The sequence below is a fragment of the Mastigoproctus giganteus genome, chromosome 9, assembly GCF_048544385.1.
Source record: "Mastigoproctus giganteus isolate SK-2022 chromosome 9, ASM4854438v1, whole genome shotgun sequence".
Taxonomy (NCBI): Eukaryota; Metazoa; Arthropoda; class Arachnida; order Uropygi; family Thelyphonidae; genus Mastigoproctus; species Mastigoproctus giganteus.
Window position 1 is genome coordinate 204,288,492 of NC_143583.1, and position 27,673 is coordinate 204,316,164.

General features: G+C 35.2%; 1 protein-coding gene across 2 annotated transcripts in view; it reads right to left on the minus strand.

Annotated features, from left to right (window-relative positions):
- The window catches only part of LOC150081050 (uncharacterized protein C8orf76-like), a 95,395-nt gene that overhangs the window by 21,541 nt on the left and 46,181 nt on the right, over positions 1 to 27,673 (minus strand). For both annotated transcript variants that reach the window (XM_090381321.1, XM_090381320.1), the window contains exons 5-6: positions 16,422 to 16,494; positions 2,342 to 2,401 (exon numbers count right to left, since the gene is read on the minus strand). In XM_090381321.1, the coding sequence (XP_090237447.1) occupies positions 2,342 to 2,401; positions 16,422 to 16,494 (133 nt within the window). The remainder of the gene's footprint in view (positions 1 to 2,341; positions 2,402 to 16,421; positions 16,495 to 27,673) is intronic.

Sequence of the window (27,673 nt, forward strand, 5' to 3'; positions counted from 1 at the left end):
CTGACTTTGCTCTCAACCTTGTATTTTACTATTTTTTTTATCTGTTTTCCACTTTTCACATGTCTTAGAATATGCAAGATGGTCACCTTTGCAATTTGGGCAGGTCATTTTTGTAGCTGTACATTCACTTATGTGGTCTGAGGACCCACAGTTGGGGCAGACAGGAACTTCTCTGCGTACAGTTTGTGAGCAGCCATACTTTTGTCACTGATAACATCTTAAAGGGTTTGGAATGTAGGGGCAGATGCGGCAAAGTAAATAACCTGGTTTTACAAAGTAGGGTAAGTTGGATGTATTGAAGGTGAGAATAATATTTCTGGTGGGTGTAAGTTGATTATCTTTTTTAATCATTATTCATCTTGCTGCAATTACGTGTTGTCCCTGCAGCTCTTGAATTATTTTTTCCTCAGTAACATTTAATAGATCTCAACTGGATATCACACCCTTAGATGAATTTAGGGTTGTATGAGGAGATATTTTTACTGGAATGCCAGCAAAGCTTGTGAGTTGTAACAGCTTCTCGGAATGTCTGTGGCTTGTGGTTTCTACTAGTAAGTCTCCTGATTGCAGTCTCTTAACCGTCTTGGGGGATCCTGCAATACCCTCCTAGGAAGTGAGTGAATGATTAAAAACGATGGGCAAGGTTGCTCCATCCGATCAGTCTTTTGTCTCTGTGGATTATCGTTCTCAATATCCTGATGGTCTGTGTTTGCCATGTTTGCTCCTTTTAGCCCTTGACAGTGCCACTAGGAGGCCAAGCGGCTAAAGTGTTAGTTGGCAAAAATATAAAACAATTTTTGAACACTGAAATAAGTTGTCCCCAGCAGTGTAGTAGAGGCAGTGAGACTGATCAAGTTCAGTGTAGAATTGGATGGTTACCTTGTGAGAATGGGAATAGTATGAATATTCTGTTTTGTTTTATTATTTTTTATTTTTGGCTGATGCAGAAAAAGTCTGCTTCCTGATGGCATTACCCCACTTGCCCTAAAAGTATACGCTCTAAGTTCTACTTGCCCTAATCTCATTTCTATTGTGTGTGTGTAACCATATTCTATTTTTTCGGAGTAATAAAAAAGTGGACTTCAAAAACATAATGAAAGAAATAAACAAAAATAACACTAAAATAAAAATACAGTAATAAACAAAAGTTTAAAATACAAATACAAATTATTGAAGTTTAAATTATACTAATCATTTAGTAGAAGAAAGTAACCAACTGCTTGCACAAAAGTTTAAAGTTAGCTTTTTTTAAAAAAAAAAAAAAAAAAAAAAAAAAAAAAATCCTAAGGCTTCCACACTACACAAGTACTCCAGATTCAGGATAAAAACTTGACAGGTATCAGTAAGATCCTGAACCAGCTGGCACACCAAATATAAATTATAATATTAATATTATAATATAATAATAACCTTAATAGGTCTTATCCCCCCCACTGTAAAGAGCAAATGTCATACTGATGTTTGGCTACTTACTATTTGAACAAATTCTTAAGTCAACAAACAGGTGGAAACAGAGGGGCATTAACTCACTTGCTAATGACCCTGTAAAGGGTCATTAGCAAGTGAGGTAATGTCCCTTATGCAATTATATACTTGCTTAGGGCAACTGACAGTAGCCCCTCCCTACCATTGGGACACAATTAGGGCAGGTCACCATTAGGGCATATGCGATTATGGCAAGTGACAATTAGTGCTTCTGAAATTAGGGCAAGTGAGACTAAATCCTTCCTGACATCACTTGGCCCTAATAATACTAGTAAAACACAGCTTAGAAAATCAAATGCAGAAAAATTTGCCTGCTCCTTGGTTTTGTTTCATTTTTATTAAGCAGGTGAGGGAAAAAAAAAAGTCCTAATCTATGTATAATAGAACAAATTCTATTATACATAGTATAATAGAATGTGTTCTATTATACTAAACTACTAAAGCCATTCTTTAAAATGTTTATCTGTGAGCTCAAGTTTTGCATTCACAGAGATATAATATTCAAGGTGTTGATGAGGAATACAGTTGACATTTACCATAAGTGAATAAAATTTTAACTAGTCTAAAATTAACTGAATGATCATTTCTATTCACAATGAGGGTGTTAAAGTAGTTTAGCAGAGAATTGCCAAAGGGTAACATAATTGAATAAATAAGTTTTGTGCACCTATTGTTGTTTCTTGGTGTACATGGTCAAATCAAATTGCTGGATGCTAAGCTCCCCCACCCCATTATTAAGTTTGACATAAATGAGAAAGCTTATTATTGGGAAATAATTTATGGATTTAAATATTTAAATTAACCACAAAATATTATGTATAATATTGCTTGCAGTCTAATAATACAATTTACTTACTCGAACTCCTAGTTTCAGAAAAGCTTCACTCACTTTTAGTTGCTTAATGTAACTGTCTATCTAAATAAATAAAAGATTGAAGTCACAGAATTTATTTCTAATCATAATAAGCAATCATTATTAAGTCTAGTATTTTATTACACAATAAAACCTTGATTTAACTGACTTTGAAAATAACGGACAACTTCCACTGAACCAAGCTTTCACCTATTTAAAACATTTTAATTAACAGTAAAGCAAAAAAAAATTAAAAGTAAAACAGTAAAAATTTAACTAACAACCAAGAGTGAGAATGGAGAGAATTTTACAAAATGGAATGTTTATTAGTAAAATATTGTACTTTTAGTAAGACATTGTAGAATGTAGACAAACCAGAACAATGTTCCATTCTGGGCGCCATTCACAAATAATGAGGAGGCTAGTCTTGTTTTGTTCATTTACACAGTATAAAATCACAGTAAAAAAAAAAGGTAAAGTGCAGCCATTATCAACCCACTGCAGGATGTAAACCTCCTCAACAATTTATGCTGAGGGAAATGGACCATAATCTGCCATGCTGGTCCAGTGCAGGTTGGCAGATCGGCCGTATTCAGCAGTCTACTCAAAGAGCGTGTGCTACTGCACTCCCGCTCCTGACCACTCGGCTACAGTATCAGATATAAAATCTGAAATGAAAAAACATTAAACGTAACTATGTTTAATGTTTTATTAATGTGTGTTTTTTCACAGTGTGTCACTTTTCATAACATTTAATATTTTGGGGTATTTAAAATTTTTTTCATAACATTTAATATTTGTAAAAGAATAAGAGAAGTTTTACACTACTATTGTAATTTTTTCCTTTAAGAGTTGTCTATGGTGTTTTTACACTGATATTATGTAGAACACTTCCGTATTCTATGTATCATATTGAGATAAACTTCTCTTATTCTTTTACAAATATTGAGATCAAAATAGAATGGATTGAGCATCACAGCTCTGGTTTATACTATCAAATAACATTTAATATGTCAGTGTAGAAACTTGTCCCCATTTCATGTGGGAGTGGGTTTCTATGTTTAAATATTAAAGCATGGTTGTTTTTGAATATTTTCCATTAAGTAATTTTTGTTAAACAACACAAACACTATAAATAAAATAGTGTCAAATAACCATTTATATATATATATATATATATATAGTCTTACTACTTTGTTAACACAGATTTTTGCATCTCAACATTTCAGGAACACATAATGATGCAGCCTGCATTAGAGATTTTTTTTATGTATATACACGACTTACGTAATACTTGACTTATATTTCTAAGCTATTTCTCTCTCTAGGTCATTTTTATAATGGAAATTGCACTACACTTTCATCGTTATCATATGTTCTGTTATAAGAATCAATTTTGAATGCCTTTGTGATATTTTTCTAAAACACATTTCTGGAGGTCACTACCATAAAACAAAAACAATTTGCACTTTTCAGTTTATTGGGCTTTTCTGTTAGTGCAATCTATTATAAATGGGTAGTAAACTCGATCTTATTACATTTGCAATAATCCCGATAACTGGAATTCTGTGGGTTTTTACGTTACGGTATTATGGTGAAATGAGTTTTCCTCAGTGGTGTAGCTACCATGTAGGCAGGCAAGGCAATTGTGCCCGGGCCATTTAGGGGCCCAGCATCTTTGGCTAATTTTATTTGTTTTCATATTAATTTGTGACTTCCTTAGTTATGTGTTTGTGTGTGGAAAACAAATAGGAAAGATATTTAAAGGGTAAGTGTATTATCGCCTAGCGAAACTTTATGTACCACCTTGGTCTGCGACACAAGATCACCTTTGGGCTTTGGTGTATTCCTTGGGTAAACAAAAGACAGCTAAATTCTATTTGGTTTAAGAGTACAGTGGTGGTGGTGGTGGGTGGGGGGGGTGCTTGGCAAGACTGATTTACGCAGGAACATTTTAAGGTTAATTTCCGTATTTTGGTCAGGTGGGGTGCATCCACACCCCAACTGGGTTCAGCAAGTAAATTCTATAATTTTTACTCTATCTAGAGAGCTGAAACTCGCTACAGCTGGAGCCAGAACTGTTTTCTTGAATTTTCCCACCTTCAATTTTCAGAAATTTCTATTCAATTTCACACAGACGACAAAAATGCAACATCAAGTATGCATTTTTTTAGGCCTTTTTTCATTTATTTTTCTAACCCCTGCCCTAATTAGCCTAGGGCTTATGATACACGATACTTGATTCATTTGTTGATGCAGAGAGAGCATGCCTTTCTGTTTACAGAGAGAAGTGTTTTTCATAAACAACTTTGCTCTTCATGAGCGAAGCATGAGAACTGTTTGCATCAGTCTTCCGCACAGCTATATCAAGAAGACAAAAATCAAAACAAAAGACAACCGCAAGCTACTGTTAGTTGACATAAGAAGCAATAAAGCGAAACAGTAGCAACAACTGTTTCTGAAAGGCGAAAAGATCGTATTTCCTTTCTTCAATGTGTATTGCACCTACTAACAGAAAGAAAATCAAGGGAATTCATCTACTGGAAGGCACACTGGAAACGGGAAAAACTGGTGTAAAACTAACACTGCAATATGCATTTGATCAAAAAAAAGTTTGCTCTATTGTAACTGTTTTTAGGGAACAATATTGGAACAGCAGTTTCTTGAATTTGATCTAATGAAATTTCAAGAAAATATTTCTATTTATAGCTGCGTTATAAACTTTGAAAACTGGTGTGCAAAAGAAGAAGAAAAAAAATCATCCTCCCTGAATAACGGATTGTTTCTTGAAATGTGTATTCTTCACAAAACTGCAATATTTTCTAACAATACAAAGCTAGCAGATTACGACTAATGGCTGCTCAAAAAGTATTGTTAGGAAATATTTGCTTGTTATGCTTTGATGTCATCACAAAGGGAGAAATTCTGTTTTAGTACAGAAGCCGAATAAATTCACCATCAACGGTTATTTGCTGTTCTGAGCTGCAATAAAAAGTTATACCCCACTGAAAAATAGATTTACTCCTCATCACTTCTCTTGTTTTACTGTGATTTGTGGCAAATGTGCAATTTCACACAATCAAGCCGGTGACTGCTAAATGCAGTACAGTTTCTTGTATTCTCTCTCTCTCTCTCTCTCTCTCTCTCTCTCTCTCTCTCTCTCTCTCTCTCTCTCTCTCTCTCTCTCTATCTTGGGATCTCCTCTGACCATATGGTTGTCCCAGAGTATAAACAGAAAATTTGTTAGTCGGAATGCTGCCCACCAATGGCACCAATTGTCAACTCTTTTACTGTCCTTCTAATTTACATTGTGTTCAGATAGCAAAGGATGTAAGTCGGATTGATCAGGGTCAACAATGGTTAACATAAATATAAACATTGGGACAGTCCGCATCTGCACCAATCACAAGCTGTCAAATTTGCACCCTATACCAAGCTACGCTGCACTTTAAACCAAATAGGCTTTAAGACAAATAGACTTATCTTATATGATTTCAATTATTATTATTCACTCTTTTGAAGCTGTTTTCGAAACACCTCACACCTATAGGGTAAGTTATTATTTTTATGCCCAGTTGCACCAGACTTAAATTTTAAACTAGATTTAAACAAAAAACTGCATATCAAAATTTTGATACAACACTCAATAACTCATTTGCCGTTTCTATACGATTTAAGGAACACTTAAAATTTAAGTTACATTGGTGCAACCGGCCATTTTAATCAATTTACACGTGAAGTTTCACATACCTACTTAAAAAATCTAATGTTCATTTTTTTTCTATAATTTAAATATTTAAAGATCACTTGGTCAATGTAATTTGATACACCACGTAGGTATTATTAATATGTTGTTGTTATTTGGTTTTTAGGAGCATTAGCAACTAAGGCCATATTGCTCTGGGGATATGCGGTGGTCATTCCCTGACCTTTCCGCATCCTCCGTATTATTAATATAATTATTGAAATAGTAATTATTTACGCTAGTTTCACTGTAACACTATATGTGCATCAAAAATAACAATATCTATTTTATTCATTAGAATTTTCGGTAAGCCATTCCCATGGGAGATACCAGGTGATTGTAAAAATTTTAGTCTTTTTTTTTTTTTTTTTTTTAAATGGGGGGTTGTTAAATCATTTTTATTTATAGAACAAAAATTTAATTATTTTTTTTATTAAAGGGGTGTTAAATTATTTTTTGTAGTGGTTTTGTCCTGGGGGGGGGGGGTTACTAAATTTTCAATAAAGCATTTTATTCTTAGTGTTAAAAATAAAATAATACAGTTGAAACTTTTATGGTAAAACATGCATACTTTTACAGTTGCCATATTCTTTTTTTTACTTTATTCCATAAATTGCAGATGTCTGGCCATGTATATAACCTTAGCGGTGCAGAAAAATGAAAAAAGTAAGGGAAACTACTGAAAAATTAAACAAAATGCAGAAGATCGATAATTTTTTCCAACAACAACCTCAAGCCAATCCACATAATGTACCAGCTGAATTGAGTGAAGATCGCCCTGCTTCATTGGATCTGGCAAGAACAAATGATAATCAAGACCATCAAGTTATGGAAAATGAAGCAGTAAGTTCAGAAACAAACTCATTTGTTTACGAAGGTTCAAGATTAGATCCCTCACTTATTTCGCGACAGTATCCCTCAGTTATTTCGCCTCAGTTATATCCAACAGACCGTGCAAATTTTTCAGAAAATATTTCTGATGCAGACAAACGTATGATAATAGCTTCAGGTCCACGCCAACCTAAAAGTCCCTTTCCAATTACTGCACAAAATAATAGGTCGAGGTCATTTTCTGAATTTTATTATAGTAAAACAACAAAAGCTGGTCTTAAAGTACAAGTTATATGGCCATGTTATTCTCAAAAATCAGATTTTGTATATTGTGAACCATGTTGGTTATTTGGAGATCACTCTAATGCAGATTTTAAAAAATCTTGGATAAACAACATATCTGACTGGAAAAATTTATCTAATAAAATTAAAAGACACAAAGCTTCCTCTGTTCACATTTCTGCTTGTATAACATACGAGCTTTGGCACACAAATAAAACAATTGATGCTGATTTAGTAACCAGTATAACTAAAGAAAAAAATTTCTGGAGACAAGTTTTGAAACGCATTATATTATTCATGTTACATTAGTATTAAGCAGTTGCAGCATGGCATTCAGAGGTCACCGAGAAAATCTGAATGATAAAAATATAAAAAGTGGAATTTTTTTTGTCTATAATTGAGGTTCTATCCAACTATGATACCATATTAAAGGAATTAATTTCAAAACGCAATTAACGGGTCAACATATTTGAGTCCAATTATTCAAAATGAAATTATGTCTTTTATCTGAGAAAGTTAAAAATGTTATTATTGATGAAATAAAGTGCAGTTTTTCTCCGTAATCATGGACACTACCGAGGATGTCACAAAAACTGATCAGATGAGATGAGATGAGATGAGCCAAATATTTCGTTATGTTACTGTAAAAACAGAAAATTATATACCATCAGAAATCATTATAAATGAGCGATTTTTGGGATTTTATAGTAAAAAAGATCAATCAGCTAGTAAAATTGAAAGTGACATTTACTGTATAGAATCCAAAGGGCTAGATTTACAGAACTGCCGAGGTCAAGGATATGATGGTGCCACGACGAGTGGGGCATATAGCAGTGTGCAATGAAGAATATTACAAAAAGTTCCAAATACGTACTATGTTCATTACGCGGCGCATAACTTAAACTTAGTAATTAATGACACCGTGAAAAAAGTAGCTGACGTTTCTGTATTTTGTGACATAATTGAAAATATTTACTCATTTTTTGTGGATAGTATTGTACGATGGGATCTATTGAATCAGAAACAGAATGTAGATGCAAATAATAGCACTATATCTACAATTACTCTAAAGAAATTGTGTCCAACACGTTGGTCATCAAGATTTGATTGTTTACTAGCATTGCACTATAGATTTACAGATGTCCTAAAAACATTAGCAAAAATAATATTAGTGTCTAAAAAAAAAGACGAAAGATGCCAGGCTTGCAAAAAAAATGGAAATGTTAGAATTTGTTTTCATTTTGGTATTAAATTACAAAATATTGGAATCAATTAATTTAACTTCAAAGTTAAATTTTGAAGTTAACAGTGTGTCATTTAGAGGCATCTTTAAATTCTATGGTTTTGCTAAGAGATAATTATGAAGAAAGTAAAAGTTTTGTGTTTTCTTTAGCACGATCTTGAGGAATAAATTTAAATTTTAGTAACAAATGCAATAGGAAAGTTAAAAATATGTTTGAAGATTTAGCTCAAGGTGAACAACTTCAAGATTATGAAAGACAGTTTAAAGTTGATATATACTATGCAACAATAGAAGTTGTGATACATCAATTAAAATCTAGATTTCTTAATACAAAAAATGTTATAGTTTTAAAATCTTGCAACCAGAAACACTTATCTTTTAGTGACAAAGCTCTGCAACAAGCAGCTGTAGAATTTCAAAACTGATACAATAAAGATATTTCTCATGACTTTCCACAGCAGCTATTAAATTTAAGATCATCTTTAGGACAAGAAATTTCAAAAATTAATTCAATTCGGGACTTGTGCAACCTTATTTTAATTGAAAACACGTCGTTATCTTTTTTTTTTTTTTTTTTTTGTAGTTGTTGGTGCATCGGCTTCCACAGCCATAGTGCACCTCCCAAAGTTTTTGCAGTACTTTGATTCAAGCCCAAGGCGGGATTCGAACCCGCGACCTTTGGGTTGCCAGGCACGGACTTTACCCACCTGGCTAGCCCGGTTGGCACATTGTTATCTGCATTTGTTACAGATGTTATAACAGCAAGTTTTATATTCTTAACCTTGCCAGTTACTGTGGCTGGTGACGAAAGGAGTTTTTCAAAATTAAAACAAATTAAAACATATATAAGGAACATAACAGGCCAAGATCAACTCAGTGATTTGTCCATCTTAAGCATAGAAAATGGTGTAGCGAATTCTGTCAATTTCAACGAAATTATAGATTTTTTTTGACTAAAAAGGCTAGGAGACAAAATTTTGATTAAAGTTTAAAATATTTGTTATAAAACTTTTTTGTGTATATAGACTAGATTTAACATATACAGTTGGTTACTTATTATAATGATTTGTTTTAAAATTACTCCAAAACTATTATATCTGTGTATGTGTATTTTTTTCCTGCAGTGTTTATTTACGTTTCTGTATATTTTATTATGTATTTTTTTTTTTGTCATTTATATCTGCATGTAATATGTATATATTTATTATTGTTACTGAGGTTTTATGTTAATGCATATTTCAATTAAAATCTTATTATTTATAGATATTATTCATTTACTTAAGGCTTGAATTTTTGTTAATGTGAATAAAGATTGCTTACTACCTAGTTAGCTTTATTTACTTTGTAGATATACAATAAATTTTTTTCACTGATCATTTTGTATGTATTTCTGTTGATCTTAATCTGTAATTAAAACTATTGGGCTTTGTTTTACAATAATAAAAAATAGGGTTTGATATAAATTCGGTATTTATTTTTTAATACAGGTGGACCATCATTAATCCGGCCACTAGTAATCTGGTTCCACCGCTAATTCGGACATAAACACTGGAAGTTGACAGCCTAAATAAATTTAAGGGTGAGCTGGACAGGTACTTGGAACAAACAGAGGGGTGAAATGGGAGCATCCCCCCCCCTCCCAGTTGATGCTGCATAAGCTTGCTTTCTTGCATCATATGCCTCTACTAATGCTAATAATTTCTGTGAATGTAATTTTAAATTTCCCGGTTCGGCGCACTGACCTGCCACTACTGTTTTGGTGGCATTGGTTGCAGCATCAGCTGTTGGTGCAAACTCATAAACACTGGCAAGCCATTCCCACTTGTTTTTCTGCATTTATTATTATTATAACCTGCTTACATTTAGCCCCAGCCATGCTTCCAATGCATAAAGGAAGTGTCTCTCGTGGTGTAAAGTGCAAACACCGTACATTGTCCATAACAGATAAAGTTGAACTTCTGAAAAAACTCGACAGTGGTGTGTCCAGTGAGAATTTTAACTCTGCTTAATTGTAAATTCCAGCAATTTCTCTCAGTTCCTCTTATTTTAGTAATTTTCTTTTAGCCATTCCTTTTTAGATTTTTTTTTTTTTTTTACAAGACACTTGTACAAACTTGCGGAAAAACACAAGACAATATAATGGATCCAGTGAGAAGTTTAACTCTGCTTAATTGTAAATTCCAGCAATTTCTCTCAGTTCCTCTTATTTTAGTAATTTTCTTTTAGCCATTCCTTTTTTAGATTTTTTTTTTTTTTTACAACACACTTTTACAAACTTGCGGAAAAACACAAGACAATATAATGGATAATACAGCGTGCTAACAAACTTGTTTTTACAAAATCTCTAACAATACTGACAAACTTATTGCAACGTTTGAGAGTTCATTTTATCGCAATTAGTTTTATTGCAGCACTCGCCGTGCGTGCAATAAACTAATCACAAACGACCTTCATATGTATGCCGTAATAGCGTCACGTGTATGTGGCTGACATGGCTTCTCAAGAAATAAAGTAATCTACTGGGCCACATCGGCCACATATATGCGACATAAAAAAAAGGCTTTTTTTTTAATATATTTTAAGTGAAAAAAAAACGACAACACTGACATTACAATATTTATTTTAGAATTATTGGGTAAACTTTCGGAGACGGCAGTCTCCTTTCTCAACAGCTGTTGAGAAAGGAGACTGCTGTCTCCGAAAGCTACAGTTGTTACATTATATTTTAAAATTTTTTAACATTCTTTAATATCTGTTTTCAGTCATATTTTAATTGTTTTTATTTATATATTTTAAATATTTTAAACTAGTTTTAATTATTTTATTGTAAATACAATGTTTTTAGTTACAGTGTTAAAATATTTTCAAGTACTGGTTGGTGTGAAGTTTAATTATTTAATATGAGTTCCCAGCCTCATAGGCCTATTTAGAGATACACTCGCACACTATCAAGGCTTTTGTGGATTTAATGGATGACTGTTTTCTATAGCAGCATGTTAGAGAGAGGCAACAACAGGGAGTATCACCTTTGATCTGATTATCAGCAATGCTTTTTCATGCATTAAGAATTTACATATAATGGAACCACTAGGTGGCAGTGATCAGAGTGTACTGATGTGGAATTTACTTAAAGATGTAACTACCATCAGGGGTAAAGGGAAGGGTTTTTGCTTTTGTAAAGGTGACTACAGTGATCTCAGAGAATTTTTAAGTTCTATACAGTGGGACCAACTGATGATGTTACCAACAGCAAATTCTAAATGGGAAGCATTCAAGGAAGTAATTTTGGCAACTACTAGGCTTTCTGTTCCAACTAAACAATACTGTTTTAGATTTAGGCCCAAATGGATGTCAGGTGAACTAATGAGACTCTTGGCAGAGAAGAAAAATGCATGGGATGCACATAAATTGTCAGACAACACAGAAGCCTATGGTAGATACAAGCTAGTCTGTAATCAAGTCACAAGGGAGGTTAGCCAGGCGAAGGCAGATTATGAGAAATCTTTGGCAAAGGATGCAAAGAAAAACAGCAAAGACTCCTTTACTTATATAAACTCCAAAAGGAAGGGGATGAATCAGATTGGTCCACTTGATATCAGTGGTTTGACTGTAGATGATCATTCTCAGATAGCTACCAAGCTAAATGAGTATTTTGCATCTACATTCACACATCAGTTATTCAAGGAGGGGGGGGGGCAGATATTTATCATACTCTAACAGAGACTTAAATGATTTTGTAATAACTGAGAGTAATGTGGAGGAGTAATTGTTGAAGATAAACATAAGAAAGGCACCTGGGGTGGATGGAATCTATCCAATTATATTTAAGGAGGCAGCAAAGGATGTAAGCAAACCATTAGCCTAATTATGAGAGCTTCCTTGGACTCAGGGGAGGTACCCATGGACTGGAGATGTGCAAATGTGACCCCAATCCACACAGGAGGATCAAAGGTGGACACAGGTAATTATAGATCTGTTAATTTAACTTCTGTTCCAGGGAAGTTAATGGAGGCACTGGTTTAAGAAGCATTGCAGGATCATCTAGACAAGACAGTGGTAATAATTCAGACAGCACGGATTTTGTTAAAGGAGGTCTTGTCTGACCAATTTGATTGGATACTATGATGTGGTCACAAAGGAACTGAATGCCAAAAATAATTTTGATATCATATACTGAATTTCAGGAAAGCTTTTGATACTGTTGCACATGGAAGATAGCTGTACGAATTGGAGAGGTATGGCATTCAGGGTAAGTTGCTACAATGGATAAAGGGATGGTTGAGTGGGAGACGACAAAGAGTGGTAATCAATGAACACTGCTCTTTGTGAAGTTCCCCAGAGTTCGGTGTTGGGCCCATTGTTGTTTTGTATATTTATCAATGATATTGATGAAGGTATATCAAGCTTAATGTCAAAGTTTGCGAATGATACAAAGGTTGGCTGCATTGTTAATGACAGTATGCAACTGCAACAGGATCTGAAAAAGTTGGGCAGATGGGTCGAGAAGTGAGAACTGAAGTTTAACATTGACAAATGCAAAGTACTGCATATTGGTAGCAATAACCCCAGAGATATGTACCAATTGGGTGGTGTTACACTCAGGGCAGTGGAGAGTGAAAGAGACCTGGGGGTAATTGTGCAGTCAGATATGAAGTTTTCTGAGCAGTGCAGAGAACAGGCTTCCAGAGTAGGTCAAGGGGTCTTGTCAATTTCACCTCCTTTTCCTGAGCAGGGAAAAGGAGGTGATTATCCCCTTGTATAAGGCAATGGTCAGGCCTCACCTTGAGCACTGCATATAGGTTTGGAAGCCCTCATTTTAGGAGGGATGTAGAGTTGCTAGAATGAGTACAGAGAAGGGTAACAAGACTGATGAGGGGTGCTCTTACGAAGAAAGGCTTAATCCTGCAAATTGCAGATCCTAGAGACTAGGCACCTGCGAGGCAATTTGATTGAGGTGTGTAAGGACTTGAATTGGATTGAGCAGGCTCAATGGTGATGGGATTCTTCCTCCTGCTCAGATTATATACCTGAGGGGGCATAAATTCAAACTGAGAAAACACAGTTGCAGAACAGATGTGAGGAAATTTGCCTTTAGCCAGCAGGTTGTTGATTGCTGGAACAAACTTCCATCTGTTGTTGTGGAAGTTGATAGCTTAAATAAATTCAAGGCAGAACTAGACAAACTTTTGGAACAAATGGATCAGTGAAATGGGAAGGTGTTTTTTTTTTGGCTAATGCTGTATAAGCTTTCTTTCTTGCATAATATGCCTCTACTAATGCTAATGAGTACAACTTCCATCTGTCCAGTAAGGTCAACTGCCACAACTTTAAGATTGGGACAGCTAAATTCATATCTTTAGTGGGCATGACACATTCAGTTTTTCCCAAAAACTGAATGTGTGATATGCCCATTCTCATAACAAGGTGATTGGCCCAAATTTTCTTCACTGCGACCACAGTAAACAGTAACAATTACTTGGACATGCTACAGCATTTTGTGATTCTGCAGATGGCAGAACATCAAGTAAACATTATGTTTCAGCAAGATGGTATTCCTTCTCATTGGGCTTTCGCTGTGTGACAATTTCTCTGATGCAGTTGCTTTTTGGATGCCTCAAATGCTAGAAAACACTTTTTTTTTATCCCCAAACACGAGAGGTATTAGAACCTATAGTACTTAGTACCATGCTTGGGTTGGAGGTTGAGAAGATGAAAGAAGATATTTGTTGACATTGGACTTGAATTTCTGTAGATTGTAATTTTCAGGAAATACGTATGAAGGAAGGTTGTTCCAGAAAACGGCAGTTGAATGAATAAATGAGGAAAATGAAAAGTTGGTTCTGTGGGTTTGAAGTTGGACAGTAAATGGATGTTGGCTGGTGGCGGCACGTGTTCGGACTGTTTTGAAAGAGAGAGAGAGAGCGGGAATTATAGAAGCCAATTCAGAAGAACAGTGCCCATGGAAGTATCTGTAGAAGAGGCATGCGGCAGAAACAGTACATCTATGAGGAAGCGAGTGGAGAGACTCTGTTAGAGATGAATCATTAATTAACCTAACTGCCCTCTTCTGAATGGAATCAAGAAGCCTGAGAGAGGTTTTGAGGGCACCACCCCAGATGTGGGAACAATATTCCATGGCAGGGCAGATTTGTGATTTATACAGAGTGAGCAGCTGTTTGGAAGAAAAGTCACTTGTGTGAAATTGTGAACCATTTGGATATGCTACGTGCTATGAATGATCCCCATGTTGAAACTTATAACTTTTTCAGTTGTTGGGAAAAAAACTGTTTGCTGATATCTCTTGTAGTTATTATTAGTATTAGCATTAGTAGAGGCATATGATGCAAGAAAGCAAGCTTATGTAGCATCAGCCAAAAAAAAAACCAAAAAAAAAAAAAAAAAAAACGCACTCCCATTTCACCCTTCCGTTCGTTCAAAATACCAGTCCAGCTGAGCCTTAAATTTATTTAGGCTATCAACTTCCACAACAAGGGATGGACGCCTGTTCCACCAACCAACTACCTGCAGGCTAAAGGCAAATTTCTGCACATCTATCCTACATCTGTCTTTCCTCAATTTGAATTTATGCCCTCTCAGGTGATCCATCAGCATTGAGCATGCTTATTATTATTATTATTATTAGCCATATGATGCAAGGAAGCCTGAGGCTTATGCTGCACTAGCAAAAAAAATTTCCCGAGTTACCCTGAGAGAGAGGAATCACCAAGAAAGAGAAGGATGATAATATCCAGCTCAGGACCCTGGGTTTCCTGTTATATACCCTGTATTTTGTTTGTTAATGTAAATTTTGAAATATTCTTGGAAGGTGATGATAGAGGGAGACTCAGAGAAAAGAATCATTCTGAATTAAAGGTGCAAAACACAGAGTTAGATTTCTGCCCCAAGCACATCAATTTCTCCAATGTATTCTCAACTGAATCGGGCATTTTAAGTTTAAGACATTGCTTCTTTGTCATATCATTCTTTCTTTGTCATTCTTTGTCACTGGTTTGTCACATCTGTTTACAAATAATTACAAATTCATATTTAAAGCAAGGAGTTTTATTTTAATGTTTTCTTTTCAGTATAAAACTTTCAATCTAGAGGGGTTTTTTTGTAATGATAACCATTTGAAAAAGGTTTTAGCAACATTCAAAAGAAGAGCAAAATCTCAGCAGTAAATACTGTATGCTTTTGTTATTTTTGGAATGCTAAAAGATTACTATAATGGTTAACAGTGACATACAAAAGCAGCATTTCCCAAACTGGGGTCTGCAGACCCCTGGGGTCCCATAGACCAGTTTCCAAGGGGTCCACAAAATGAACCCTCAAACTGGTCAAATTATTTGTTCTATGTATAGCAAATTGATGATAAATAAAGTTATTATTATATATTTATGTTAAAAATAAGAATAAAGTTGAGTTGTTTTAAACATAAAACTTTGAATTTTCTTTTCAAAAAACCCAGTTTACACACAGAGAGAGAGAGAGAGAGAGAGAGAGAGAGAGAGAGAGAGAGAGAGAGAGAGAGAGAGAGAGAGAGAGAGGGGGGTCTGCAAACTACTTTTGATTTTTGAAGGGGTTCATGAACTTTTTTTGATTTTTGAAAGGGTCTGTAGATCTCAGTAGCTTGGGAACCACTGACATACAAAAGAATGCTTTCTCATAAATCAACCTTCAACACAGCTGAAGGCTAATTTAGAAAAGAGCAGTCAAATTCAAAATTCTAAATTTAAAGCAAGATTGCTGTGGTGGTGGAAAGATTGTGAGAACTTAAAGAAATCATGGTAGCAACAGACTTGACAGTTGTAGGCTGATTTTTAACAGAAATGCACACTAAAACAACTACACCACAGTGATGAGAAAAACCTATAGGATAACTACACAAAATACATTGCTTAACTACACAAAATACATGTCATGTACACGATAAAATTCTTTATCGTGTACATGACAACAATAAATGTAAATCTTTTAATTACCTTCTGCTGCAGCACAATATTTTTGGCTCTGCCAAAAGAACGGTGTCCTACAAAACAACTATGTAGCAACAATCTGGAAAATATAAAAATAAAGCATATAGGACAAATATATATATATTTTTTTTCTTTGTCTATTTTATTTTATTTATTAACTATTTTATTTTTATTTCAATGTTAGTAATCCGGTTCTCTGTTCAACAACACAATAAAGTTGTATTTCCAATGTTGTCTTTTCCTTTGCCTTCCTTTTGAGCTATCTGGCATGAATTTACTGCTTCCAAGTGGAAATTGCTTTCTTTACCAACAGAGGTCACTATGATCACAAAACTGTTTGAATTTGGGTGGCAACATTTTTCCGCTTTCTTTCTCTATGGAATAAAGCAACACATCTTCAACCTTTTCTTGGTACTAGTAATTGGTTCATCTTGGAAGCAGTAAGTTTTATTAATTTATATCTCAGTTTAAGCTGTATTTTAATTTCATCTTGTTCTGCTTTACTTTTCTTTTGTATTACTTGGTATTTATTTCAGTTATAGTGAACTGGTTCTCTACTGATATAATAATATTATTGAGAATACATGTTGGTCTAGCCTTCTATATCAAAAATTCTAAAATTTTGCTTATTATTATTGCTTAAATACAACCAATAATAATAGTATATTATTGCTGTTAAGTAATAATAATAATGCACTTTTATATTGCTAAGATATCAATGCATAGGTATAATTTACTTGCTGTCTTCTGACTTACTCAACCAAAATTCTCTCTGATATCATTAGTCTATTGTTACTTAATTATATAGTATTGGTGTAAATACACCATAGTTAACCCATATATTTGAACTACGTATGTAGCGTAGATGGCATCGTTTTAATTGTATCTCATAATGTGGTTGCCTTCACAACGAGATAGCTACTATTGCATTACTTCAAATAAATAACGCTTCTCTAGTAGAGAAGACTACTGTTATTTATTTTCAGCGGTACCACCACCCAGACGATCGTTTCGAAGCTGTTCGGCTTCATCATCAGTGGGCGGGCAGGTATCCAGGTAATACAACAAGCCATCACAGTTGCAAAGTTATATCCACATTATGAGAGATGCCAAAAGGGTGTGGTGGTAATGTATTTGGAAAATTAAATGCACAGGGCATAATCCTTATGGGTTTTGATAATTAACTATATAGTATCGGTGTAAATACACCATAGTTAACCCATATATGTAAACTACATATGTAACGTAGAGGGCATCGTTTTAATTGTATCTCATAATGTGGTTGCCTTCACAAAAGTAGTTTACATATATGGGTTAACTATGGTGTATTTACACCGATACTATATAGTTAATTATCAAAACCCATAAGGATTATGCCCTGTGCATTTAATTTTCCAAATACATTACCACCACACCCTTTTGGCATCTCTCATAACTTTGGCATCTCTCTCATCTCTCTCAGACTTCCATCCCTTGTCGTGGAGGTTGATAGCCTAAATAAGTTTAAGGCTCAGCTGGACAGGTATTTTGAACGAACAGAGGGGTGAAGTGGAAGTGGTTTTTTTTTTGTTTTTTTTTGGCTGATGCTGTATAAGCTTGCTTTCTTGCATCAAATGCCTCTACTAATGTTAATGCTAATAATGTGGATATAACTTCGCAACTGTGATGGCTTGTTGTATTACCTGGGTACCTGCCCGTCCACTGATGGTGAAGCTGAACAGCTTCGAAACAATCGTCTGGGTGGTGGTACCACTGAAAATAAATAACAGTAGTCTTCTCTACTAGAGAAGCGTTATTTATTTGAAGTAATGCAATAGTAGCTATCTCGTTGTGAAGGCAACCACATTATGAGATACAATTAAAATGATGCCCTCTACGCTACATACGTAGTTCAAATATATGGGTTAACTATGGTGTATTCACACCAATACTATATAGTTAATTATCAAAACCCATAAGGATTATGCCCTGTGCATTTAATTTTCCAAATTGTTACTTAATGTATTTATAATTTTCCTACAAATCTTCACTGAATTATATACTCGTTATGGTCATGAAGCTTACCTGATTAAGTACTTAACCTTAATTCATGAATTGTTATTGTTATTGTTATTTTGTTTTTAGGAGCATTAGCAACTAAGGCCATATTGCTCCGGGAATATGCAGTGGTCATTCCCTGACCTTTCCGCATCCTCCATATTTGGTGGTGACGGGCTCGAACCCCGGTCTAATCAAGAAGCGTGTACTACGCACTGCTGCTCCTTCCCACCTGGCTACAGAGGTGCCCAATCCATGAATTACTTTGACTTTAAATTGCTTTCAATTTCTTCTAACCAGTTTAATATGTACTATCCACTGTAAACTATAATACCTAAATAATATATAATGGTAATTACTTTTTAAACTATGAATCAAACAAAAAAAAATCTGGCCAAATGGTGCAAATCTCAATGCAAGGATTAAGTTTTCTATTCAGTATTGTGGTGGGTGTGACATCTGAATTAGACATAATTCTATTTTTGCAAGCATACAAGAATGCACTTAATACTACTTCCCCTATGGTTTTTATTATCATACTTGCCAAATTTTAGAAATCTGAATCCAGAAAACTTTTAATGCAGATCTGTCTTCCATTTGAATATACTGTTAAAGCCCATTTTACACAGGCATAGTTTTAAACTATAATGAATATACGACTATTATTGACACCATCAAAGAAAAGCTTCGATGTCCATACCATGTCTAACATGGTATGGACATATAAAATGGATGCAAGAAAACAGATATCCAAAGGCTATCCTGGAAGAAGGAGAAGAGGAAGACCTAGGAGGACATGGATGGATGGAGTACGGGAGTGCATGACAGCCCGAGGCTTAACCGACCAAGACACCTTGAACTGCACTTTATGGCGGGAAAAAATTCCTAAAAAGAAATAACTTGTGGGTTGAGGAAACCCATTGTAAATGGAAACACTCCTCTTGATGATGATGATGAATATAAGCATGTTCTGCCATTTTACAAGATTTTGTAATTTATGATTAATATATATCTCGGAAATAAAAAAAGGATGCTTATAGGAACTCTCTCACTATAGAATATGCTCCTGTATATGTTCTGTGAAATTTTGAAACAACCTGTTTAATTAGATTGCATCAGCTCATTTTCTTTTAATTATCATAAAATTATTTAACTACCAGTTGCTATTTGATAGACTTGATATGCCCATCTCTAAAAACTTCTTCACACATGAATATAGATGCAGAATGATTATTCAATTTGTCAGCACCCTGTACAAGATCAACAATACTTAAATTATTGATATCAAGTTTATGAATATTGTTCATCTTTCTTTCTAATGTTAACATAAGCAAAGAATTCTTTGCACACTTATTGTAGGATTCTGAGTCCCCTGAAATTTTATAATCACCCATGAATTTTTATTCTCTGCCACTAAGCATCACAGTTCATCAGACATCAGTTTTGGTCTAAACCTCAAACACTGTTTCTGAGTTGACATAAAAAAATTAATAGTTTCTAGGATTACTTCCGTGGATATTAGGCATTTGCATTTTTTCACAATGTCAGTTAGTCCCACTGAAAAGAATTTAAAAAAATTTCTAAGACCACTATGTAATATCTTTGTGAAAACAAAATCCCTCCTCTTTACCCTTTGTACTAGTTATTTCTTCACTGAATAAATCCCACATCAATATACTCTATCACTGTCACCTAGTGGTTCCTTTACTTGAAAATTCTTGATATCAATGCCAGTAATCAAATCAAGACTATTTCTTTCTGCTACTGAGTAAGTTTCTAACCCAAAAGTTCCAATTAATATGAGGAAAATTAAAATCTGCCATGCTAAGACATTTACAATTTTCAGCCTGCTCAATCTATTTGTATAACTGCTCATTACTCATTATGTTCATCACAGTCATTTGATCCACAGCATACTCCTGGTCGGCTGACTTGATATCACACTGATAACGCATGTCTGTTTATTATGAGTACTACTGTTTTAGAATCTATGTGCTTCTTAACAAAAAAAAAAAAAAAAAAAAAAAAAAACAATTTCCTCACCCCCATTCATGTCCGTCCTTTCTGTGCACATTGTACTCACCTCATTCAAATTTTGTATCCCTTGTATCAAGGTGACACCATGTTTCTGTTATTCCTATGTCAGAATTTCAGGACTTACCTATTACTTTAAATTCATAAAATTTATTTCCTGTGTTTTCAGCATTATTCCTTTCAGGAATACATCAATAGATCTCTGTTTTTCGTGTATAGGCTCTGCAGAATATGATTAAAGTAGATGTACATTTTTAAGGTCACTTCATACAATGTTTTTTTTTTTTTTTTTTTATGTAAACCCCGAACACACGAGGTATTAGAACCTATAGTACTTAGTACCATGCCTGGGTTGGAGGTTGAGAAGATGAAAGAAGATATTTGTTGGACTTGAACTTCTGTAGACTGTAATTTTCAGGAAATACGTATGAAGGAAGGTTGTTCCAGAAAATGGCAGTTGAATGAATAAATGAGGAAGATGAAAAGTTGGTTCTGTGAGTTTGAAGTTGGACAGTGAATGGATGATGGCTGGTGGCGGCACATGTTCAGACTGTTTTGAAAGAGAGAGCGGGAATTATAGAAGCCAATTCAGAAGAACAGTGCCCATGGAAGTATCTGTAGAAGAGGCATGCAGCAGAACCAGTACGTCTATGAGACAGCAAGTGGAGAGACTCTGTTAGAGATGAATCATAAATTAACCTAACAGCCCTCTTCTGAATGGATCCACATCACACACCTCATTTTTTTTTTTGATGAAAAAAAACACCGGTTTTTTTTCATTAAGAAGCCTGAGAGAGGTTTTCGGGGCACCATCCCAGATGTGGGAACAATATTCCATGGCAGGGCGGATTTGCAAATTATACAGAGTGAGCAGCTGTTTGGAATAAAAGTAACGCTAAGAGCGAAAGAGAAAATCAAGTTTTTTAGATACAGAGGAAGCAATATTTGTAATGTTCTTGTGCCAAGAGAGAGAGATTAGAAGTCAGGGTAATCCCAAAAAGAGATATATCATTTTGCCTAGAAATCGGAGTGTCACTAAAGATAAGCATAGGAGCAGAAGAATCCTTTTTGCGAGATATAAGACAAGACTGAGTTTTAGAAGGGTTGAAATCAACTAAGTTGTCTTTGCTCCACTGGAGAATTACCTGAAGATCGGCATTTAAGGAATTGGTAGCAGATTTTCGAGAAGTTGAAGCTGATTGAGCAGGACAAGGTTTCTGAAAATGGAAAGTGGAATGCAATGTGCTATCATTGGCAAAACTATGGATAGGATTTCCAGTCAATGGAAGGTCATTAATATTCATGAGGAAAAGAGTGGGGGGGGGCAAGAACTGAACCTTGGGGAACACCGGAATTAGTGGAGAAGTTAGAAGACAGAGAGCCATCTACCATCACCCTCAGTGAGCAATCAGAGAGAAAACTGGATAACCAATTACTAAAAACAGTTGGCAAACCATAAGATGGAAGCTTGTTTAGAAGACCTTTATGCCAAACACGATCGAAAGCCTTTGAGATGTCAAGAGCAACTACTTGTGTTTCACCGAACCTTTCCATTGAATTAGTCCATAAATGGGTAACATAAGCCAGAATATCACCAGTGGATCGACACTGACAGAATCCATACTGGGGTTCATTGATCAGATGGAAGGTTTCTAGGTAGTTTAAGAGTTGGTGGTTAATTGATTTCTCCATTACTTTAGAAAGAATAGAAGTAATTGCAATGGGACGATAATTGGATGGGAGGGATTTGTCTTCCTTTTTAGGAACTGGCTGGATAGAGCAAATTTCCAAGCAGAAGGAAAAACACCTTTGGAATAACAAAGTGAAAAAAGGCGGCAAAGAATAGGAGTAAGTTCAGGAGCACAGGTTTGGAGAACAAGTGGAGAAATGCCATCGGGACCTGGAGCTTTCTTAGCATCAAGATTCCTCAAAATCCTTCTGACATCCTTTTGGCAGAAGACCACAGGAGGCGTTTAATGGAGCGTGTTGGGAATGGTGGGAGGTGTTTTACCAGGATCATTAATACATGAGTTGGAAGAAAAATGGGATGCTAGGAGGTCAGCTTTATCCTTGGCTGAAGTGACAACAGAACCATCTGGTTTGGACAGAGGTGGGAGCAGAGATGGGCAAAAGTTGTGGCCAATAGCTTTGGCAAGAGACCAGAATGCACAGCTACCATTAGGGCAAGAAGCAAGTTTTTACTCTTAGCCTGTTCAAACTCTAGTTTGGACTGGTTAATAACTGCTTTACAATTGTTGTGAGCTTTGGTGTAGGCAGAAAATGAAACTGAAGAATTAGAAACAAGCCAATTACGATATGCAACATTCTTCTCTTGAACAGCCTTGGCACATTTATTGGAAAACCAAGGTTTAGATAAAAGACGAGATTTTAAAGTGGAGTGTGGGATAAAAGATTTCATTTCTGCAAGAATAATTTCACTGACACGGTCTGAGCAAATGTTGACATCAGAAGTTTTGAAACAGTAATTCGACCAAGGAAAAGAAGAAACAAAGTCTCGCAGGTCATCCCATTTTGCATTCTTGTAATGCCAAACAACACGAGGTTGTTTGGCATTGAGATATAGCAATGAGATAAAGGTTCCATTGGAGAAGAGACGATCACCAAGTTGTGATCTGAAGTGCCTAAAGGACCTCTCACTTCGACTGTGTACTTAGAAGGGTTGCCTGTGAGAAAAAGATCAAGCATATTGGCTGTATGATTAGGATTGTCTGGTATTCTTGTAGGTAAATGAACAATCTGTGCAAGGTCATCAGTAATTGCAAAAGCCTCAGCATCTCAACCAGCTGGGTCGGTGTGACTAGAAAATGGAAGCCAGCTGGAGTTTTGAACATTAAAATCATCAAGGAAAATTACCTCACTGTTAGGAAAGTTGGACTGGAGAAAGTCAAGTTGCAAGGAGAGGAAGTCAAAGAACTCCAAGTGATTAGTGGAGTTGGGAGAACGGTAGAGACAACAGATGAATTTGACACAATGAGGTAGAGAGATTTTAAGCCAGAGAAGATCAAAGAGAGGAGATTCCAAATTGCCAAGTCTCTGACAGGGAATATCAGAATGGACATATGCACAAGTACCACCTTTGAGGCGAAAGGAATCACACAGCGAATAATTTGGGCATCTGAGATGAGCAGTAATTGAATCAACCGATAACTGAGATTCTGTCAGAAAAAGTACATGGGGTTTGGAAGACTGCAAGTGGAAATGGACATTGTTGAGATTAGAATTGAGACCACGTATATTTGTGAAATGAATTAGGAAGTGGTTGGGAGGTTTAGATCTTTTCGCAGATAAGCTTGCTCTATTAGTTTCACAATTCATGATGTATTCAATAGTAAGAAAAAGTGAGTGGGACATGCTGTATGGAGTAATGAAATTTTTGGATATGGCATACAAATGGTAAGAATATACCCAGATCCTTGACATAACGTGGCCTTGACAATGCTCCCCGCATACACATTACTCGGACTCCCTCCAGTCACTATCTGGCAGATTAGAGATAGCAGGATTATACACTAGCTGATCCGGAAGCCTCCTGGAGAGTTACCAATAGGTTCGGTCCGTGTACTAACTAGCGGCCGGCCTGCAAACACCGTTTTAGAGCTGTACCCTCGAAATGTAAGGAATATTGGATCTCGCCACGACATTCATCATAACCTCAAAAGTCATCAATCATACTGCATGATGGAAGAGATAGGGAAGGGTTGACCGGAACTTAGCTCTAGAGACTAAACATGGGTTCCACCACTTCAATCCTCCAATAAGCAAAGTGGTGGTATTGCACCAGTTGATTAGAGTCATCTGCCACCTAGTACTGCCTGGTAACATAGAGGGGGCGGCATTCCTCTATGTGGTGTGGGCACCACATCTCGACCCCTGCTTACGTTGGTTCACACCTGGGTGGTCACCCACCATGTACTTGTGCATGGAGGTTATACCCAGGATTACTAACAGTTCCATCATCGTGAAGGTGCAAGCAGAGGATTTGGCTGTCACAGACCATCCAGACTTTGCTGAAATTGGGTCCACTTGACTTGAGTGTCACCCGAATATCAGTTCCATCAGCGTTTTAGACTCCCAGGTAGCAAGTACAGCTTGTCTGGCATATCTGAGAGAATGTCTGTGACAACCTCAAGGTTGCATTTCTGGATGTTTTCTTAGAAATTCTTCAATCTGACATTGCGAAATCTGAAAAGACATAGCAATGTGTATGAACTGCCTTAATTTTTCTATTCTACATGCTGTCATCCCCAATCTGCGTTTACAACTAATTGAAGATGCAATTTATAATATATGGGAGCAAGAAAATAGCTTTGAAAAATCTAAGATTTAAAAAAAAAATTTCTTTTGTATTCAAAGGAGATTTTTAAATTCTTAAATCTGACTTGTCAGATTGAAGAATTTCTAAGAAAACATCCAGAAATTGATAAAAAAACAGAATCAATTGACATAAATAAATGTAGAGCATATTGTTGCATAAAAAACAAGAGAGTAACAATGGGTTTTATTTAGGAATTTTTTTAATTTATTTTTTTACTCTAATTTTGTTTTTGACAGTAATTTTACCCTAGCATTAAGCAATAAAGTCAACTAAGAACAAATTAATATTTTAAAGCAGTTATTTCCTTGGAACTACTTCAACAGAACCTGCCACAATTGAAAATTCACTAGAGGGCCCAACCTCGTGCAGCAAACTTGCTCGTGAAAGGGTTAATATATAAAAAATATGTGCACTTTTAGTAACTAACATAGCCAATACAAGTACTTGTCTCATAAGAACACCCAGCAGGCTTTTTAATTCTTCCCCTCTAAGTAAGACTGCATGTCAGAATAGAAGCAGTGCAAGAGTCAATAGTTTAATCTCCCCTCAAACTGGCAGTTTGCCAACCACCACTGCACTGATAAAATCAACTGTTAAGGCATTATTAATTTGGTCATCACTTATGGATTTTAATTACTGCAGCATGTTTCAATTTAACTCTGAACGTGAAAAGTTAACACAAAGCAGGATACAATATACTTCAAGTGAAGCAATATTAGTAATGAGTTTAATCAAGAAGTGGGTGTAACCAATTAAAACTAAATTAGTCTAATACAGTATAAATTCTTAAGGGTTTATAAGAGTATTATTTTTATTATACAATAACAATATTGTAGCAGTATGATTAAAGTTTGACCCGGTAATAAAAAATATTTTTGAAGTACTCAAACCCAAACGAAATTTTTTATTGCATTCAACAAATTGTAATGCATTTATACATAGACTGCACATTAACTTATCAACAGCACCCAATAGTTTTCTATAAGAGAATATTAATATAATACAAGTACTATCTACAGCATTAATTTTCATTGGAATTATTAGGTTATTACACAGGGTCTCCTTAAAGTCACTAAACCCATACACAACTGCAAGTATCTCAGGTAGCACTTGTGGGAACAACATATAATTTGCCTGACATATGATGCATAATGAGAGACTGCAGCCACACATTTACTTGCTTGTACACTAATGCAAAGCACATAGTAAATAAATTTGATGAGTTTGAAATATTGGTTAAGTCATCTAATGCTAACATTATATGTATAACAGAAACATGGTGTCACTCTGATACTGGAAATGCAGAATTCAAATATGGTGATTATAATGTGTAAAGAAAGTACAGGCATAACAGAAAGGGAGAAGTGATACTTTTAGTCAAGAAGCACACAGACTCTAAAACATTACAATCCATAGACACAAGTTAGTCTGGTGTGATATAAACAGTGGGAAAACAAGTCAGAGTCAAAGACTGTTTATAGGCCACATGTACAATGAGTATAACGAATAATTCTACAGAGAGAGAGTAGGCAAATTAAGAACATTTCTTGATTTATTGGATCTACACCAACAAAATAGAGAAGCAACAAGAAAAAGTGATATTCTTGACCTGGTTATTGGCAATGATTCATCATATATTAAGAAGATAAAGAGATGGAAAAGTGGTGGGAGAGTGGTTATAAACGGCTGCTACTCTTCATGGCCTGTGATCAGTGGTTTCTGTAGGGGTTGGTGATGAGCCACTTACTGTGTATTTACTATTTATTAATGATACTGATGTAGATGTTTAAGTCTGCTGATACCATAAAGGTGGGCAGAGTGGTTAATGAAAGTAACCAGAATATACTACAGTTGGTCGTCGACTTACGACCGACTTCTGTTCTGACTGACCGGTCGTAAGTCGATCTGGTCGTATGTCGGCCATATATTTATTAACAGTATTTTTTAACCTTTCTAATCTTTTTATCATCTTTATAAATTATTTTTATAATCTTTTAAATTTTTATCATCTTTTATTTTTCATTTTAAATACAGCAATGTTTTTATCTTTTACTTAGCGATACTGTACTAGGCATAGAAACGAAGGTATCTCTCTCTATGAGCCTAAATTCAAACGTTCTCTACATTTTAATTGGTTTATTATTCGTACTGTTTATAAAAAAAAAAAAAACTACAATCTATAATTATATTGTACATAATGTGAAAAATAATACTGTGCATAATGTACTGTAAACACTAAAATTAATGTAAAAATTAATACAAATGAAATTTACAAAATCAATTTTTAATCTTTGCTTGTGCTGGGTTGTGCATCGTCAGGGTCATGTTCTTGGGTTGAGGTAGGAGATGTTTATTTATAGAGACATTATGCAAAGCAAATCTTTTTTTTAAAACGCTTAAACCACCCAGTACTAGCCTGAAAATCTTCAGCGTAATCGTCTCCGGGGCGTGATTTTAAACTCTGAAAAACAAACTTCTAGCCTTTGCTTGCACTGTGTGAAGGCTCATGGGTGTATTTTTTTTTGTATTAAATCTTCCATCCACATAAACAACAATTTCTCCATTTCATGGATGGGTTCCTGTCATTGTTTGGTTAAAATTGTAGACATAATAGGTGCAGTATCGTCGATACCATGGAATGTGATAATTTCAAGTCACGTGCTATCCTATTCACTTTCTTTCCGCTTTCATACTGCTGGATAATTTTCGTTTTACACTCTGAATCAATAGTTTTCCTTGACTTCTTAGCTGACGTATATGTAGATGAAGACATTTTCCTTTTACTAAACATATTATGCGTATTTCAGTGGAATTTTAATTAATACACCACACGCAACAGATGCTTAATAGC